Source organism: Monodelphis domestica, chromosome 1 (genome assembly GCF_027887165.1).
Source record: "Monodelphis domestica isolate mMonDom1 chromosome 1, mMonDom1.pri, whole genome shotgun sequence".
Lineage (NCBI taxonomy): Eukaryota > Metazoa > Chordata > Mammalia > Didelphimorphia > Didelphidae > Monodelphis > Monodelphis domestica.
Genome location: NC_077227.1, coordinates 103,095,241 through 103,111,803, shown reverse-complemented (window position 1 = coordinate 103,111,803; position 16,563 = coordinate 103,095,241). Strand labels below are relative to the sequence as shown.

The following is a 16,563-nucleotide window of genomic DNA, read 5'->3' as shown; positions in this document are numbered from 1 at the left end:
ATAAAGAAGTATGATGCTTTTTTATAAATATATGAATAATTACAACTAAAACACAAACATTTCTGCCATTATAAAGTTAGAAATCCAGATGATAACACATTAGACTTTAATAAAAAGGAATATGTAGAAAGAGAAAAAATTCTAAACTTGGCCCCTTCTCCTTTTTTATTTTTCTTTTCCCCAAATGAATTCAGGTCTGTGGCCTTTCAAATCAGATATCTGCTTCTATTAATGCATGCCAAGATACAATAAGTTACAATTTTTTTACAGGTGACCTGTTTTCCCTACTATACTAGAAAGCAGGGTAGCAAGGTGTGTTAATATTAGCCATCTAGGTGACATGCACATGGTCCATTGGCCATGCATAGAACTTGGGTGTTGTTTTTCTTTATTAAGCTGTAGTGTTCACCAACATGTGGTATGTACAGTTTCAAGGGAATGAGCTTGACCTTTAAGTCTAAGCTCTCCCTTGAGCAAAAGTAAACTATGTTTAGAGGGATGATTGCTTAGGAGAAACAGATTGGCATTCATGCAACAGAATGACCTCCCTCCTCTTATTTTGTATTATCATTTACCACTAAAAGTTTGATTTGATCATGCTATTATTACATAAGACCAGAGTTTCTAGCATGATGGCACAACCTTTTGATGTACTCTCTGGCAATAGTTCTATATTTGATTCACACTTGATTAGAATGGTATAGACATTTACTTTAACCAAATGATCATATTGGAGATTTCCAAATTTTTCACTGTATGTTGGTTTAATTATTTCATGTTTATTATACAAGCAGAATAAGAATTCATAAATATTTGGTCTATGGTTGAATTTTCCTGAAATCTTTTTTTGTCCCCGCCTTTGGTTCTTGATAACATATTGCTGCTTTTGATATTTACAGTTGATATATGCACATATGCATGTATATAGATATCTATATATCTATGTACCTATATATATATACACATACCATATATACACATACCTATATGTATTTAAACTAAATTATGTGATATATGCATGTATACAAACATAGTTTTCTGTGTTTATGTTAAAAAGAACTAAAAGTTAATAAAGAACTAGAAAATTGATTCTATTGATATTTTTCCTTTTTCTTTTTATGATGTTCGATTTGAGATATCTGAGATAAAAATCCAAATTATATCATCTTAATACTTTGTCATCCTAGATAGGATAAATTGAAGGTAAGTATTTATGTATTAACAACAAAATACTGTTTGCCCAGTCTTTAACTTGTCTTTACTTCATGTATATAATATATTTTAACCTTAAATTGGTTTAACTAGAAAACCATGCAATGTCTGCCATAATAAGAATAAAAATTAATGAAAATCCCATCATATTACTTGGTACCAACATGTAAAAGTTACATTTCATGCCTTAATAATCCCCTTAAGATCCTGGAGGTAGAGGAGAAGGGTGTTGAAGCTGGGGGAATAAAAGTGAAGTTAGTGATAGGTGCTTGTATGAAGTCATGGAATTAAATATTTTTGAGAAAATGCCATTTAATATGGAATTAAATGTATTTGAGAAAATGCCATCTCAGCAGCATAATAGTGTTTTGGCAATACTGGGTAATCCATAGTAGAAAATGAATGACAAATATGTGAATAATTTAGTGATAGATATTATTGTAGATTTACAGGACTTGACAGAGATATCCAGAAGTATTAATTATGATACATGGAACAAAATTGATTGTGGATAAATGCATAACAATCCTTTCATATTGTTAAGTATATGTAGGCAAAAAGACATGACAAAAGCAATAAAAAAGTATAGATTGACTGACACATTTTTTTTAGACTTGGAGAAATTAAAAAGCTGTTTTCCGTGCAAACCAGTTTGATCAGTACTTGAGAAAATTTCTTTAGTTATAAAAATCATGCGGGACTTTATGTCCACTCTTTGTGTGACAAATAAAAGGCATCATTAATGTTTGTGAATATGACAAAATGTTGATGAGTAATCAGAAGACAAGGAAAGTTAGACTAAATGGAATGAGAGTGGAGTTGAAATTCTGTGACCCAGATGTTTAGAAACAGATTACTTTGGGCACCCTTTGCTACTTTTATAGCTTATTTGTCTTACTACATAAAGCCACAGTTGTGTGGTGCAAAGATGGTTTCTCCTCTATTCCCTTCTGATGTAGCTGTATAGGTATTAATTTAGCAAAATATCCTGTCTGCCAGGTGTGGGAACTAGCTGGTTTTATTGTAATACCAGATCATTACTTAATTCATATGCAACATAGCACTGCACATGGAAAGCATTATAAGTCTATTTACAATGTGGCTGGTCTGATGATAACATTGTATTAAATTCCCAGGTGAGGCAATTTAAGCAATTGCTTTGCCATGTGCACGCCATGGAAATTAACTTCTCGTATGCTTTAGTAATAAACCAACTTCATTGTTATGCTTATATTAGTGGTAGATTGTCAAATCCTCAGTCTGGTTACATGTACCCTACTTCACATGTAGAATCATACAGGAGGTGGTACAGCAGATCACAGTTCTTAATTAGTTTAAGCTAAGTTAATTCATTTTGTTTCTAATTTAGCAGTGCCTGTCCATGAACATATTCAGTTCAGTTGGGAAATGTTAAGGCTCGGGTCAAGTAGACAGATTGTTTCAAGCCAAATTGCCAGACAGAACTGAGCAAGTGTATCTGTTTGAACTTGGCTTTAAGAAAATCAACCAATCAGTATGCAAAAATCTCGTTCATATACCAAGTGAGAACTGCCTTGAATCTGAAATTTCTCCTTGCAACCACAGGCTCATTTTTTGTAGTCCAGAGAAACTTTGTACCTCTAACTTCTTACAAAAAATTAACCAGTACTTTTAATTGTCCTCTATCTTTCTAGGCCTTCATGTAACCTAGAGATTTTCAGTGAGTGCCGGTGTAGGTTTCCTGATGAAACAGATAACACAATTCCACACAAACATACAACTGAATGGGAGAAGAGACTATTTAACAAATCTTTGTGGAAAAATATTGTCAGTTGGAGCTTTTCAACCCCATATGGCACAGTCCAGAAATTTCCCTGGATTACAAACTGCATAGAGCTTCTCTCTTCTCCAGAAGCTCACATATGAAGCGCCAGCAGACAGTGGTAACTGACAACTAAGACTAAAAATGTTGACAATTTCTTGATTTGCCTGGTTAGCTTATGTATAGAAGTCATTAACTATTTATAAAATGCATTATGAATTGGGTTCCTTCAAACTGGAGCTGAGTGTGTGACATTTCCAGCTCAAATTCTCATGCTCGCATTTGGCTAAAGTACAAATTTATATACAGTTGATAGAAAAGTAAAAATATTTTTAGTTAGGATTATGTAATTAGAGAAGATATTTCATTTTCATTAATTTCGAATCACATTGACATGCTGTAGTAGATGGTAAAGTTTTCTTAGTTTTGTTTTTTTTAATTAAAGAAGATTAAATGAGTTAGTATTAGGGTGTGGAGGGGGTAGACTCCTAGTCAAGAAATGTATCCTTCAAATGTGTTTGCTCTTTTGTATTCAATTAATTTTGCAATCCTGTAATCTAAAATCTTATCTTCTCTCTCCTCCCATCAAACACTTATTATATGTTTTAAAATTTCAATTTTTTTGGGATCATTATGAAAGGGGAAGTGGAGATTCCCAAAGTAATGACTTAAAGGCATTTTATTTTAAAAAATACTTTTAAGTCTAAATATTTAACTTTTGGTGTCCCATATCGTATTATTTCCATAAAGAGCTCTTTCTGATATTTGCAATCACCTGTGTTTTATACTGTTCAAAGAAAACAAAAACTAAAGTGCCATGAGAGGATTGTTTGCAAGTTCTGCATCTTTTTAGAAAATAAATTATACTACCCAAGGATATCAACATGCTTCTTTTTTTGCTTTTCAGCCTATAAAAGACCAAGAGACAGTTGGGTAAATATACCCTAAATTTGAGGAAATATAACTCTAAACCAGCTTATTAAGCTTCTCTCAAGCATAAGCACGTTAAGTCCTGGTCTTGAGATGAAGAAATGGATGATAACCAAAACAAAATTAGATAGTTATTACTATACACTTGTAATTCCCCCCCTTTTTGAAGTATATCAAATAAAAATATGACAATAATATAATTGAACAATCTATGCCAATTTGTTGGCTTTTGGGTGAAAAAAGAGAAAAACAAAAACAATCTCCAGATGATATTCTTGCATACTGTGGAATGTTTTAGTCCCCTATAGTGATGAAATGAATAATTAAAACAGCAGCTCTGATACCACAGCCTGTTTAAAGGTTCTCATTTCCTTTAATGCTGGAGAATACTTTTTGCTTAGCTAGTTTGAAACTGCTGTGGCTGAGATCTCCAAATGGGCAAAAGAAAAATTTGGCATGATTTAAATATTGTAGTAGGTCCCTGATGTGCTCTGTCCTTCTACATCAGTTTTAATTTCAACATGATTCAGTATTAAATCAACAGACATGGCTAGACAAGAAATAATTCAGTGAATGGGAACAAGAGAGGAGTACTATTTGATGATGGCAATCTGATGTGGTCTGTACATTAAATGATTGAAGTTGCTTCCTCATTGGTTCGAGTCTTAACTTCTCAGACTCAGTTTCTCCTTCTATAAAGATCCAATCATATTATCGAAAGGTTTTATCATTTGGCAATGTGCAATGTTGATTGTACTTGATTTATTGATTATTATAGGTTAAAATATGTCTTTAAAGCTGCCACCACTTTCTGCATTATGAAAAATCTGGGAAATGCATATATCCTTTAAGTATGTAGCCATGTGGTATAATAGAAAGAACACTGGGTTTGAAGTCAGGAGATCTGGATTTATTCCTGATTCCATCCTTGACTCTGAGAACTTGTACAAGTTATTTAATCTCTGAGAGGCCACTAGTTTCCTCTTTATTCAAAGTGAGGGGAGTTTGAGCATATTCTATCATATTGCATCTAGCTCTAATATGCTATGATTCTTTCTCTAAAGTATCTTGATAATTCATTCTGATGAAAAAGGTGTCATTATTTCACTAATTTAAGCGACCATTTTGAATATTTTTGTTTTGATTCATCTACTATTGTAATCAGAATTAGCCAACCTACATTTAGTCATAACAAATAGTGATTTTTCCGGCATACACTTCAACAAGTAAGGAATTGGGAGTTATAATTCCGAAGAGAGGAATATATTGGGGGAAGGAAGTACCTATTAGAGAAGTCAAATGACCTACCATTTCATAGTTCTTTCTTTACTTATGTCTTTGCTTAGTCACTTCAGAAGCTGAAAGGGTAATGAGATAACTATACCAGAAATAATGTTGTTGAGGATAATAATGAAGAAGTATTCCAGTTTAACCACTTGTTTTCATGATTTCCTAGCTTTTTCAAAAGTGTTCTTATTTGAGCCAAACCAAATAGAAAATATTTATATAAAAATACTCTTCAGTATCTGAAAAGTTTACTGAGTATAGTCAGATATAACCTGTCTTAATTTCCTTGGAATTATTAAATTTAACCTGTTTTGTGTTTTACATGAACAACATGATAATATGAAAAACTACTTCCTTTACTTACTAGTTTTTAAAAAAATCTATTTTCCTTAGGCCATTACAAACAGAAGACCTAGCTATACACATGCATACTTCAGTTTTAAACCATAGTGTAAGACATTGTTTTCAGATGGGAAATATTTGAAAATTCTCTCCCCTGTTTAACATCACAGTTCTGGTTGATTTTCCACTTTGCAGGGATTAGAATATGGTATAAAGGAGCTGGTCGTTGAATAGACATGTTATATGGTCCATCTCCTGCTAGACTGCTAACGACTTCTAAGTGTCTTTTCTTTGATCACTACCAAGAGACTTTTTTCCCTGCTCAGATAATTAATATCTACTTTAGCTGAAAGGTCTTGTTTTAATGATTATACAATTGATAGTATACAACTTCTTTTAATTCCATTAATAATGAAGCATATAACACTGTTCTTTGGAGCAGCTAGTTGAATTGTTGGCAAATCTTCTTTTGTTTTTTATCAGATGATTTTCCTTGAAACTCTCAAGTTCAAGAACTTTCAATAACTTTGACTTGCAGATTTTAGCAAATAGGTATCCATTAGGGGGCTCCCGAGGTTTAAGATGATCAGCCTTGATACCAATAATGCTTCGGCGCCTTTACTTCCTAACGCTTCTCTCTGTCTTTTTGTTTTGTTTTGTTTTACAGAAAAGGTCACGGATCGCCTACAGTGACGAAGTACGGAATGAGCTCCTAGGGGATGATGGGAATTCCTCCGAGAACCAGGTAGAATGCTAATCAGGAAACCCCGGTGGGTGGCTGGAGGGTGAAGGAGGTCAGTGGCACACTGGGCTTCTCAAGCTGCTCCTTAACAGCATTAGCAACAACTCATGTGGAAGTGATACTGTTTAATGCAAAGCTGGAGTCTTAATCAACTTCAAAATGTTTCTTGGAGATCTTACATTTAACCCTTTACCTTGTGATCACTGTCTGCTATCTTTAAAAAAATCTTTTCTTCTCTTTTCTTTATTATTTAGTACTTAAAGAATAACTTGAAACACACTGTTTGCAGACAAAGACAAGGTCTTCACCTCAAACACAAGTAAAAGAAATAAAAAAAAGTACATAATACAGCTTTGATAATAAGGCTTTATAATTAAATCAACACTTAAAGCCAAAGAACTGAGTTAGCTTTCAGAATGCAAGAGCTTGCTAGCCTCCTTCTTATTTAGCACTTTAAAAAAAATAATAAATTTACCAAAACCCATATTTTAAGTATAATACTATGAAAGAAACCAAGACACTGTCACAGAAAGTATATTTGTATAGAAATCATTTTTATGACAAATGTCTCTGCAAATTTATTATGTCACTATAAAGGATTAGCATAGTCCAAAAAGAAAACACAATTTCTTCTAACTGGGGCATATAGTTTGACACTCTTAATTCCAACTGAGGCCCAAATGTTTCTGAAATATACCAGCCTAATAAAAAAGTCTTGCTTTCTGTTTTGTGAATTAAAACTATAGCCATCTATACTAAGTACATATATTTAATGTAGGTTAAATGTATGGCTTAAAAAAAAATTTAAGGAGCCTAAATGTTAAGGTTATCTGCAAAAAATTTCTCAGGTAGTTCTATAGTCTTTTGATATTTCAAAAATTAGTATATTATACACAACCTGATTTTATTTAATAACATTACTTTGGCAAATGTCATGAGTCTTTGACCAAATTAAAATGCGCATAACAGGTCTCTTGAAAAACTAAAGTTGCAAATTGCTTCATAATAATTTATTCTATAAAAATTGTGTATTTCTATTCCATTATACTAAATAGATGTAGTGGAGAGTTATATACAAATGCATGATATTAGCATCTATTTATCTATTTCAATATTGATATTAGAAGTCATTAAGTATAGAGACTTTGCATGTGTGCATAAGATTTTTTTTTTCAAAGGGAAGAATCACCAAGCTTGAGATATTTGCTTTGTATATAGATTCTTCCCTTCTCTGTTCTTTCCTACCCCCCTAATATTTAGATGTTATCAGCATGGGTTCAGACATGTAAACATGTTAAGATATGACTTGGGATTTCAGGCCCTTGACTGAAATGTGAGAATAGCTTAAAAAAAAAGTGGTGAGTACATCAGACATAAAAGGGGACTTGTGATAAAGGGGGTTTACTCATAATAGATTAAATAATGTGTAAGGATAAGAAGAGAATATTCTCTTTTTGTGTTATTAAAGAAGGTTTAGTTTGTTCATAAGTATTTAATTTATCATGATTTTATTTCTATTTTTGCTACAACAAAAGCATTATCTTGCCTTTAAACCTCCCAAATGATTGAATGCATATTTCCCATGTCAACTCCTTTAAAAGCTATAGATCATCCCCACATTTGAAACTAGTGCTTAATGTAGAAGAAATAGAGTAGGGGGAGTTTCTGCCTGGTTCAGAATCTTTCTTTGTAAGAGATGTAGTACTGTGACAGTGATTCCATTTTTAACATGTTCTCTTCTCTCAATGGACATTTTATGTGCCTCCAACATTTGCCTCATATATCTAGAAGCCTAGTTTTTTTTTTAATGCCTAGAGAAAAATATTCCACAAAAATAGGGTGCATTCATATTTTCAGAATTGTTCAAATTATAATCTTGTCACTTTAAAGTGATTATGCAGAGTTTTCTCCTGGACTCAGATAAAGCAGGCTTACAAATTCTGAGAGTGCTTGGAAAACCTGAAGTTCAGTTGTAAGGAACTGTCATTTCAATAAATATAGTGTGATAAATTATAGTCATAAGTACATGTATCTGTTAGATTATGACTTTTGTGAACTTTTCACTCTAATATTGGAGTTAGGTGTGATAGAAGCATACCTTTATCCGCCCCCCCCCCCCTCCCCTGACATTTTTTGGAAGTGTTTTGATGCCAAAAGACACTTTTCCCCAGGTAATGGGAAAAATCATTGAACGTGGCATTTTTGAAATAATTATTCCAGAGGGAGATGTTCAAATTATGCCACCCCCCCCATCTCATCCACAACCAGGTATGGGCACTTTCTTGTGCATCATTGTATATTCACACTCTAGAATAAAAAGGGAAGCCATTCTTTTAAAGCAAAGGCTTTAATCTGGCACTGAATATAAATTCTCATAAATCAATGACTGAGAAAATAGATATATGTTTGAATTAAACATACATATTTTTCTGTCCACAATAAGTTTATTTTTTAAGATGTGATTAAGAAATACATAATCATATATTTGGCATTTCCAGTACTCTCATTAATTTAGGTAAACACTTATGAGTTGAGCAGGGTGAGACAATTAACCTAGCAGCATGCTATTGACTTAAGGTTTGCATATTAACAATCAGCTTAAAATTTTTTTTTAAACTCAGACAAGAAAATGTAATAAAATTGAGTATAAAAATTGAAAATTATCATAAACATTTCAATTAAGGGGAAACCAACTGTTTATTATTGTCCTTGCAGCAATATATCTTTCTAAGAGTGACTCCTGTGAGAATTTTGAAGAATGAAAACATAGTGGCCATTCCTTACCTTTGCAATACTTTACAGTGAAATGACTTGGTCTCTGAAACTTTTACAATAATATGTAGGGTTATAATCAGTTAATTAACATTAATTATGTTAATTTACTTTTAGGTATGTAAAAATACAGCTATTTCCCTTACTAAAATGTGCAAAAAATTAATAAATTAAGAATTTTAAAAAATTTATCTTTGATGTCGTTCATACTATTATACTACTTCATTTGACTCCATGCTGTTTTAATAAAGTAATTACTTTGCTTTGTACAAATTAATTCATTCCTGATTCAAATCCAGTGAGTACAATCAGATGAGGCTCACTTCTGATTTACAAAGGAGGAGCAAATCTACTACAAAAAACTATCTACTCTACATATTAGAATTGTGTTTGGGTTATCAGCTTACCCAGGAATGTTGTCTTAAGCATGATTAGTCTATAATTTTCAAATCATATTTGCCATCCTGACTTGCAGCATTTATTAGTACCTTAAAAGAGTTGAATTCTTGGATATAGAGATGCAGTACTTAGAACAGTACCTTCATTTTCATATATTCTTCATTATTTTAGTTTAGTAAGTATCATTCCGCCCATCCACCCCCAACATTACAAGGCTCAGTTGATATCTTTTTGTATTAAAGTATGATGGGACAGTTGCATGGATCCAACTTTTACCATTTAAGATAGATTATTATTTTATTTTCCATATGCAGAATACATTGATTAATGATAAATTTGAGGCAACCCTAAATGCGTTAAAAATTAAATATGGAGCAGATTATTTACAAATACTTGCTGAAATATTTGTGGCAAACTAGTATTTTGCTGAGATATGATTACTTAATTTTATAACTACAAGGTTCTCTTAAGTTCTGATTTGGACTTGCTGTGCATAAAGTGTGTTAAACTTCAGCTCCAGACCAGGGGGTGAAGTCGGTCAATTTAATTCCCCAAGATCTAAAGAAGGTCGGTATCATTTCATATAGCCCTGGCAGAGCAGATCATTACCAGACACAAATCTGTTCGTTACGTGCTGAGGGTTTATAGCAAAATAAATAGACTGTCATCATAAGTTCAGAAAATTGTGTGTTCGACCCACGATAATGTGTAAAGGGCGTTTAATAGAGTTCAGCATTTATTCGTTATCTGTATGCGGACAGAGACGGCAGTCGCATTATCAGCTTTAAAAAAATTCGGTAGTTTCCTCTGTCACGTGACGCACCTCACACGTACACACACACACACACACACACACAGACAGGCATGTGCGCGCACACTCTCTCACATGCTCTGAGGCGCAGTTTTGATTTTAGTCACAGCAGAAGGCTTAACCACAAGAGAGTCCACTGGTTCAAACCAGCGTAAACCAGATTTTTTCGGCCTACAAAGGAGCAGATTACCTCTTGTATCAATTCTGCATTGAAAAAAAATTTTTTTGTTTCCAAAAGAAATGTCAGTTATCATAACCTAAAATGGTGACTGTACTCACTTTAAGTACTTTCACAACTGAGCAAATGATGAACTCAGTAAAAAACAAATTTATTAGGTTCGGGGCTAGGCTGATTGTTAATTATTTTAAAAAATTAACCATCCTTTGTTCATTTAAATGAATAGCTCTCAGCCTAAACTTAAAAAAAAAAAAAGACCCCCCCCCCAAACCTCTTCCATTACCTAGCTTAGCAGCAAATCCTGTGCAAAGCTTAAAGCCAGCCATGCAGCACAAACAAGATAGAACATTTTTTGTTTGGAAACTATTGAAAAAACAAATGGGGAGCATTTTTAAACACTCATTGATTATGGCAGGGTGGTATGCCCCAAATGGTCTCTATTGCAGAAGAGTAGTTTTAAACTTTGGCCCTTTAAGTATCATAGTCAACTGAAGAATGGTGACCCTAGAAAGAAAAGATAACTGTGAGATCTGTTCCCAAATCAACTCTTTCTGAGGCGAATTAATGCTTGCCTTTTTTTTTTCAGGATAGAGAAAAAAAGGAAAAAGAGAGACCAGTTTTTGATAGGCCAGGTACTTGAGTTTAAAATTTAACTTCTTTGGTAAAAAGCAGTTTGTTTTCTTATGAAATGATTGGAAGCTTTCATCTTACATGCTGGGTAGTGCCAGTGAACTTGCTAGTTAAGTGTAATTACAACCACTTGTCCATTTTGAAGAGAGAACAGTGAATTAAAAAAAATAAATAAATAAATTCAGCCTTAGGTGTTTTTGATATATTTTTGCTCCTCTGTTCTATGAAAAGATTCCACACAAGCTTACACTTTGTTTCCTCTTGATTTGAAAATTAATCTCATAAAATAAATGAAAAATTGGAATAAGCCAGGGTGCTTTTGAGTTTTTGTTGAGTTGGTATAAAAAAATCAGCTGTTGGTATTGTGATAACCATGTTATAGTAGTGAACAGTTTTTTTGAGAGAATTTTGTCAAACATTCTACTTTTGCCCCCGAAACAATGACCTAATTTGATGGGATATACAAGGCTACTCCTTTAATTAAAAGATAGATTTAATAATTAGATACATTTAATAACTAGATAGCTAAGTTAGATGTGTTGTGTTTTGAAATTATTGGTGAATTGGAGAAAGAAGAGATAATTCAAATTTCAGACCTGTAGTAGTTGTGTCTTTTCATGGTAGAAAAAAATGAATCAGCATAAGTTTACTAACATTTACTAAGGTTTAGAACTCTATCAAAGAAGCATATAAAAATGGATAACTCAGAAGCTTGGCATTCATTTTTCTAGTTTGTAAATAATTAAGTAACTTTATATGTGGTGTTTAAAATTTTTTTTAAATAAATGATCAAAGTATCATAGAATAAACCAATATCACAGTTTTGAGAACTTGATTTTAGATTGACTTAGCCGAAAAGATTCTAAAATATAAATAACTTCAAAACACTTATTTAGGGGGTTAGCTAGATTTGTAAAAGTACTTAAATCAGGTTGAAATTTAAAGATATTTTAAAGTCAAAATATTGGCTACATTTGTAGTAGTCCTCAACAACAAAAAAAACAAACAAACAAAATTGATGCTAATATTTATTTCTGTTGTTAAATAACTTGCATTAAATGTCCCATGACCTAAATAAGCATTCTCTTTCCAGACACAGTTCATTCATTTCTTAGAAGAAACATTGTTATCACTTAATTCTATCCTAACAGAATAGGGACCCATATTTGGTTGCTAATATTTGAATCTTTGATGTATCAGTTATTAGCTGTGAAATAATATAAACTAATAATCTATTTCATTTGTTGTTAAAAATAGAAATCATTTGTCAAGACCTCAAATAGAGAAACATCCTAAAAACTTGTATATAACAAAACCTCTTCAGTGGTATATTCTTAGAAGAGAGGAACAGTAAACTTGTTTTCTTTTTTTTTTTCTTTATAATATAGACTTCTATGAAGTCATTCCCCTTTATTTCATGATGGTGTCTTAGATGTACTTTAAAAGAGAATTTCACACTATTCTCTTTGTTTAATGTGACAGTGTGAGAAAGTGATCTTTATTCGTTCAAAAAACTCTGCGTGTAGTCTATGTTTAGGTTCTTTTAATGTGTTTGTCTGTGATTTTTAAATGCTAAACATGTAAACAGATAAATTGTCAATGTTAATTCTGTATCCTGTCATACAACTGATCTTTCTTTCCTGCCATTTCTTTCCTTTTTATCTTTTTTTTTTGGTGCATTCATGTTGCAGTTGATAAAATTACGTGAAGAGGTGAGTACTTTCTAGCTTTTGTTGTTGTTGTCTGGCTTTCTCATAAAGCTGAGTTTCTAAATCTGAAGTAGATCTCTTGGCTCAGTGTTACAGGGAAATTGACAAAGCACAATTATTGATTATATTTCTTAAAACCACCCTCCTCTGTATTCCTTTCCTCAATAATTATCTATTTAAGAAAATCTATCATAGTATTAATATTGTTTGGTGGCACAGAGGAAAAGAAGGCATGTTTATGGAAGGAAAAGTGGTAAACAATAAAAATTTATCTTAAAGCTATACTCCCATCATTGTATATGAAATATAAAATTTGATAAGTTGTGAAAACTGTTACTATTATCTTTCTGAAAGTTCTTGGTTGGGCAAATATCTTCATTATATTCTAATTAGTCTCCTACTACTTAAAAAAAAAGAAAGAAAATTCTTTCCTTTACCTAGATATTGTTAAATGTTAAAAATCCCATTAATCTATAGTTTTCTTTGGGGAAATATATCTATGTTATAAATGCACTAATGGTCAATATGCTTAGATTGCTAGTTTCATCAATATAGTTCTAGTCATTGTTAAATAAGGTCTATTTTATAGGAAAAGAACTCCAAAAGTGTCCTTATTACCTGGAGTATCATATTTTAGAGTGCAGTTAGCCATTGCTCCAGATTTATTTGAGAACCAGCAAATATTTACAGCACTGTTTATCATGTCCTGTCCTTATCAGTGAAGGATTTTATATCCTCTCAGGCATATATGGTATATAAATAAGAATTACTGTTATTTTGTTGAAGTATGGTTGAGCTTTCCTGCCATCAACTTTAGATTAAAATAGTAGCTGATATTATAGTTTTAAAATTAATTTAAAATTGTATTTTGTGACAAGAGCATCAAGGACTATCCTTGTGTGCAGCTTAACAGCACTGATACGAAATTCTTGCTATAATGGTTTTGTGTTGTATTAAGAAGAATTTTCTAGCATTTTCTAGGCTATGTTAATGTTGGTTTGGAGACTTATGGATATAGTGATTTTCAACAACTCTTCTTAACCAAGGTGCATTATTGATGTGTTTTCATTAATAAACAGTAACTGGAAGAAAAAGTGGAGAAGATTTTTTTTATCTTATCTTTTAACTATTCCCGGTACTTTTCCTATTTCCTACACATAAGAAGATGACTGTGTTTAGTGGATTTGTGTAAACCAAGTCCTTACATATAATAAGATTATAAGCAATAGTGAGTGATTAATTGAAACCTACTTCTTTTATAGGACAATATTCTTTTATAACTATATATGCTCCCATGGGGCATTGCAGGTCCAGATTTAAAAGAAGGTAGTATTAAAAATTAGAGAGCTTGAGTTTTCAAATGTTAATAGAATTAATGTTAGATCTCAAAGCCTTAGTCAATTTAAAGAAAAGTAGGTAAATCTGTTTTCCCCAAATTTGTCAGGAATATTTTTACCAAAACGTTTCATGTTGCAAATAAATCACCTATAAATGGTTAGTATTTTCTCCCAAATCAATCCTGTATTTGTCAAGATGAATTGTGTGGCATTGTGTGTATTAGATGGAAAAATTAGATATGTTGTATTCAGATTTCTTTTTTAAACATATTTTTATTGTACCTCATTTCTTTATCATTTTTCTTTTGTTTATGTTAGCAGCAAGTTTCCAAGGTTAAAAGTTCTTCAGAGCATGGTTTTGGAAACTGTAGCCCAAAATGGAATTGTTATTGAAATAGAATTTGATCATTCAATTAGTGGAGTTGTGTCCTGTGAGATATACTTTTAACTTACTTTGCTATGGATGTAGCAGGTTGTTTTATAGGCTAGATTACTCTGCTGCCTCCCTCTTAGTTTATGGCATATTCAAAGAACACTTGATTCAGATAAGGTGCTGGTTATTTCTCATGTAAGGAAAGCAATCAAGACTTCTTAATAGTAGCTATCCAAAGAGATATGCACTCACCTTTTAAGATGTTATGATTTGCCATAATGTAGCGTATACTTCCTCATCATTAAAATGTTATTCTAATTCACCTATGTTAATGGGGTAGTCTTTGGAGGCTGAGCTTTAGCTTTAGCTTTTCTGAGCGCTCAGTTTGAATCCTGCTCAGAGAATGGCTGAATCACCAGCATTCCACGTTTGCACAACTTTCTCACACTCCATCTGAAGCTCTTGTTCATTCACTTTCCTACTTTGAAAAGGGCTGAGATGAGGGCGAGAGAACGAGTTTGGGTGGGAGACTGGGGGGCAAGTTGAAAGCATCAGCTGCTACTGTAGTGGGTTGCCTTTCATTTTCAGAGGCCAGGGCAGCGTACAACTTAGGGGAACAATATAAATAGCAGAGCTGATACAAGAACTTGATTTTTGTCTGTTTTAAGTGAAAAGGTTCTGAAATATAAAGTAAGAGCCAACTCTAATATGGGTGTTGAACTAATTTCTCTCATGTGAAAATTTGTTATGGCAAAATTGGATTATACCAAAATATATTCAATTCCTCCATATTTGTTTCATATGAATGTTTAAATTGAAAGGGAATTATTATTTTAGAAAACATTACTCCACTATAGCATTGGTATGTCACATAATCTAGTTTTCTACATTTCATGGCATTAAATTATGTTTATTTAAATGTTACATTTCTTGCAGTAAATATGGCCATATATTTAAAATATAATAGCCATGTTTCCTTTTAACTTGAGGATTTCGCGATGTTTTGCGATGAACCCCAAATGTCTGTTTTCTTAGTTTACAATTTTATTTTACCTTTAATTTTACATATCTAATATTTTTCATACAAATAAATAATCTAAAATGGAATTAATTTTAATTAAAATAGAAAACAGCATAAAATATACCCCAAGTCTATAAACAGGACTTTTTGTTGACTTTCCCCTAACACCCTGAGAATTGAGAGAAATTAAGGTATGAAGATAGCTGCTAGGGAATAGGAATACTATTTTTGAAAAAGCCTACTTCTGAAGTTTTAAAATAGCATTAACTAATTATTCAAACTGACCATGAATCCCAACTATGTACAAGTCCAGTTGCTTTTATGATTTCAATTAGAGAGCTACAACTTATGTTTCTAAATTCTCTTAAGTGTTTTTGCTTTTTCTTCCAATGCTCTGCCTCCTATGAATGTAAAAGGCTTTTTTTCCCCAATTTACTCTTAACCTATCCACTGTGTATTAGACGACTCTATTAATTATTATAGACTGCTATTGCAGCTCTCCTGACCTTCACATCAGGTCCTATCTATGCTGATCTAAATGCATTGTTTTAATGATTCTTTTCTCCCCCCCAAAAAATATTCAAGGAAAGCTTTGATGTGGCTTTAGCTGCCTCCAACGTCTGGCCGCATCTCAGATGTGTCACCTATGCCGGGAGGGAATAGGGAAATCACGTTTTGAATGGTAATGATAACATACTAATCACTTCCTTTCTTTGAAGATAGAAGCGAGATATTCTGTCAGCATCCCTGGCTGCTAGAGCTCCGAGGCACCGGTCTAGGTGTATTAGCTTAAGTGTGCATGTCAATACAGCTTGCATCTCCAAGATCCATAGGGGCTCATTAGAGCAAGGTAGATCGTTTCGCTAGACAGCCACTCAGATAATATGTATGGCACCTCCTTTATTATTATTATTAGAAAGCATTTCTTGGGTTTTAAATGACATCTGTCAACAACACAAAGTTGTAGGAGTGGTTTTTTGGTGTTTAGGGTTTTTTTCTGGTTTTCTTTTGTTTTAGCT

The 16,563-nt window shown here is 32.6% G+C and overlaps 1 protein-coding gene across 7 annotated transcripts in view; it reads left to right on the top strand.

Moving 5' to 3' along the window:
* Nucleotides 1–16,563, top strand: part of VTI1A (vesicle transport through interaction with t-SNAREs 1A) — a 447,185-nt gene that overhangs the window by 90,590 nt on the left and 340,032 nt on the right. For 4 of the 7 annotated variants that reach the window (XM_007479003.3, XM_016432626.2, XM_016432618.2 and 1 more), the window contains exons 4-5: nucleotides 6,240–6,317; nucleotides 12,796–12,816. In XM_007479003.3, coding sequence (XP_007479065.1) covers nucleotides 6,240–6,317; nucleotides 12,796–12,816 — 99 coding nt within the window. The remainder of the gene's footprint in view (nucleotides 1–6,239; nucleotides 6,318–12,795; nucleotides 12,817–16,563) is intronic. The other 3 variants (XM_001368344.4, XM_016432630.2, XM_007479002.3) reach the window with 1 other exon arrangement.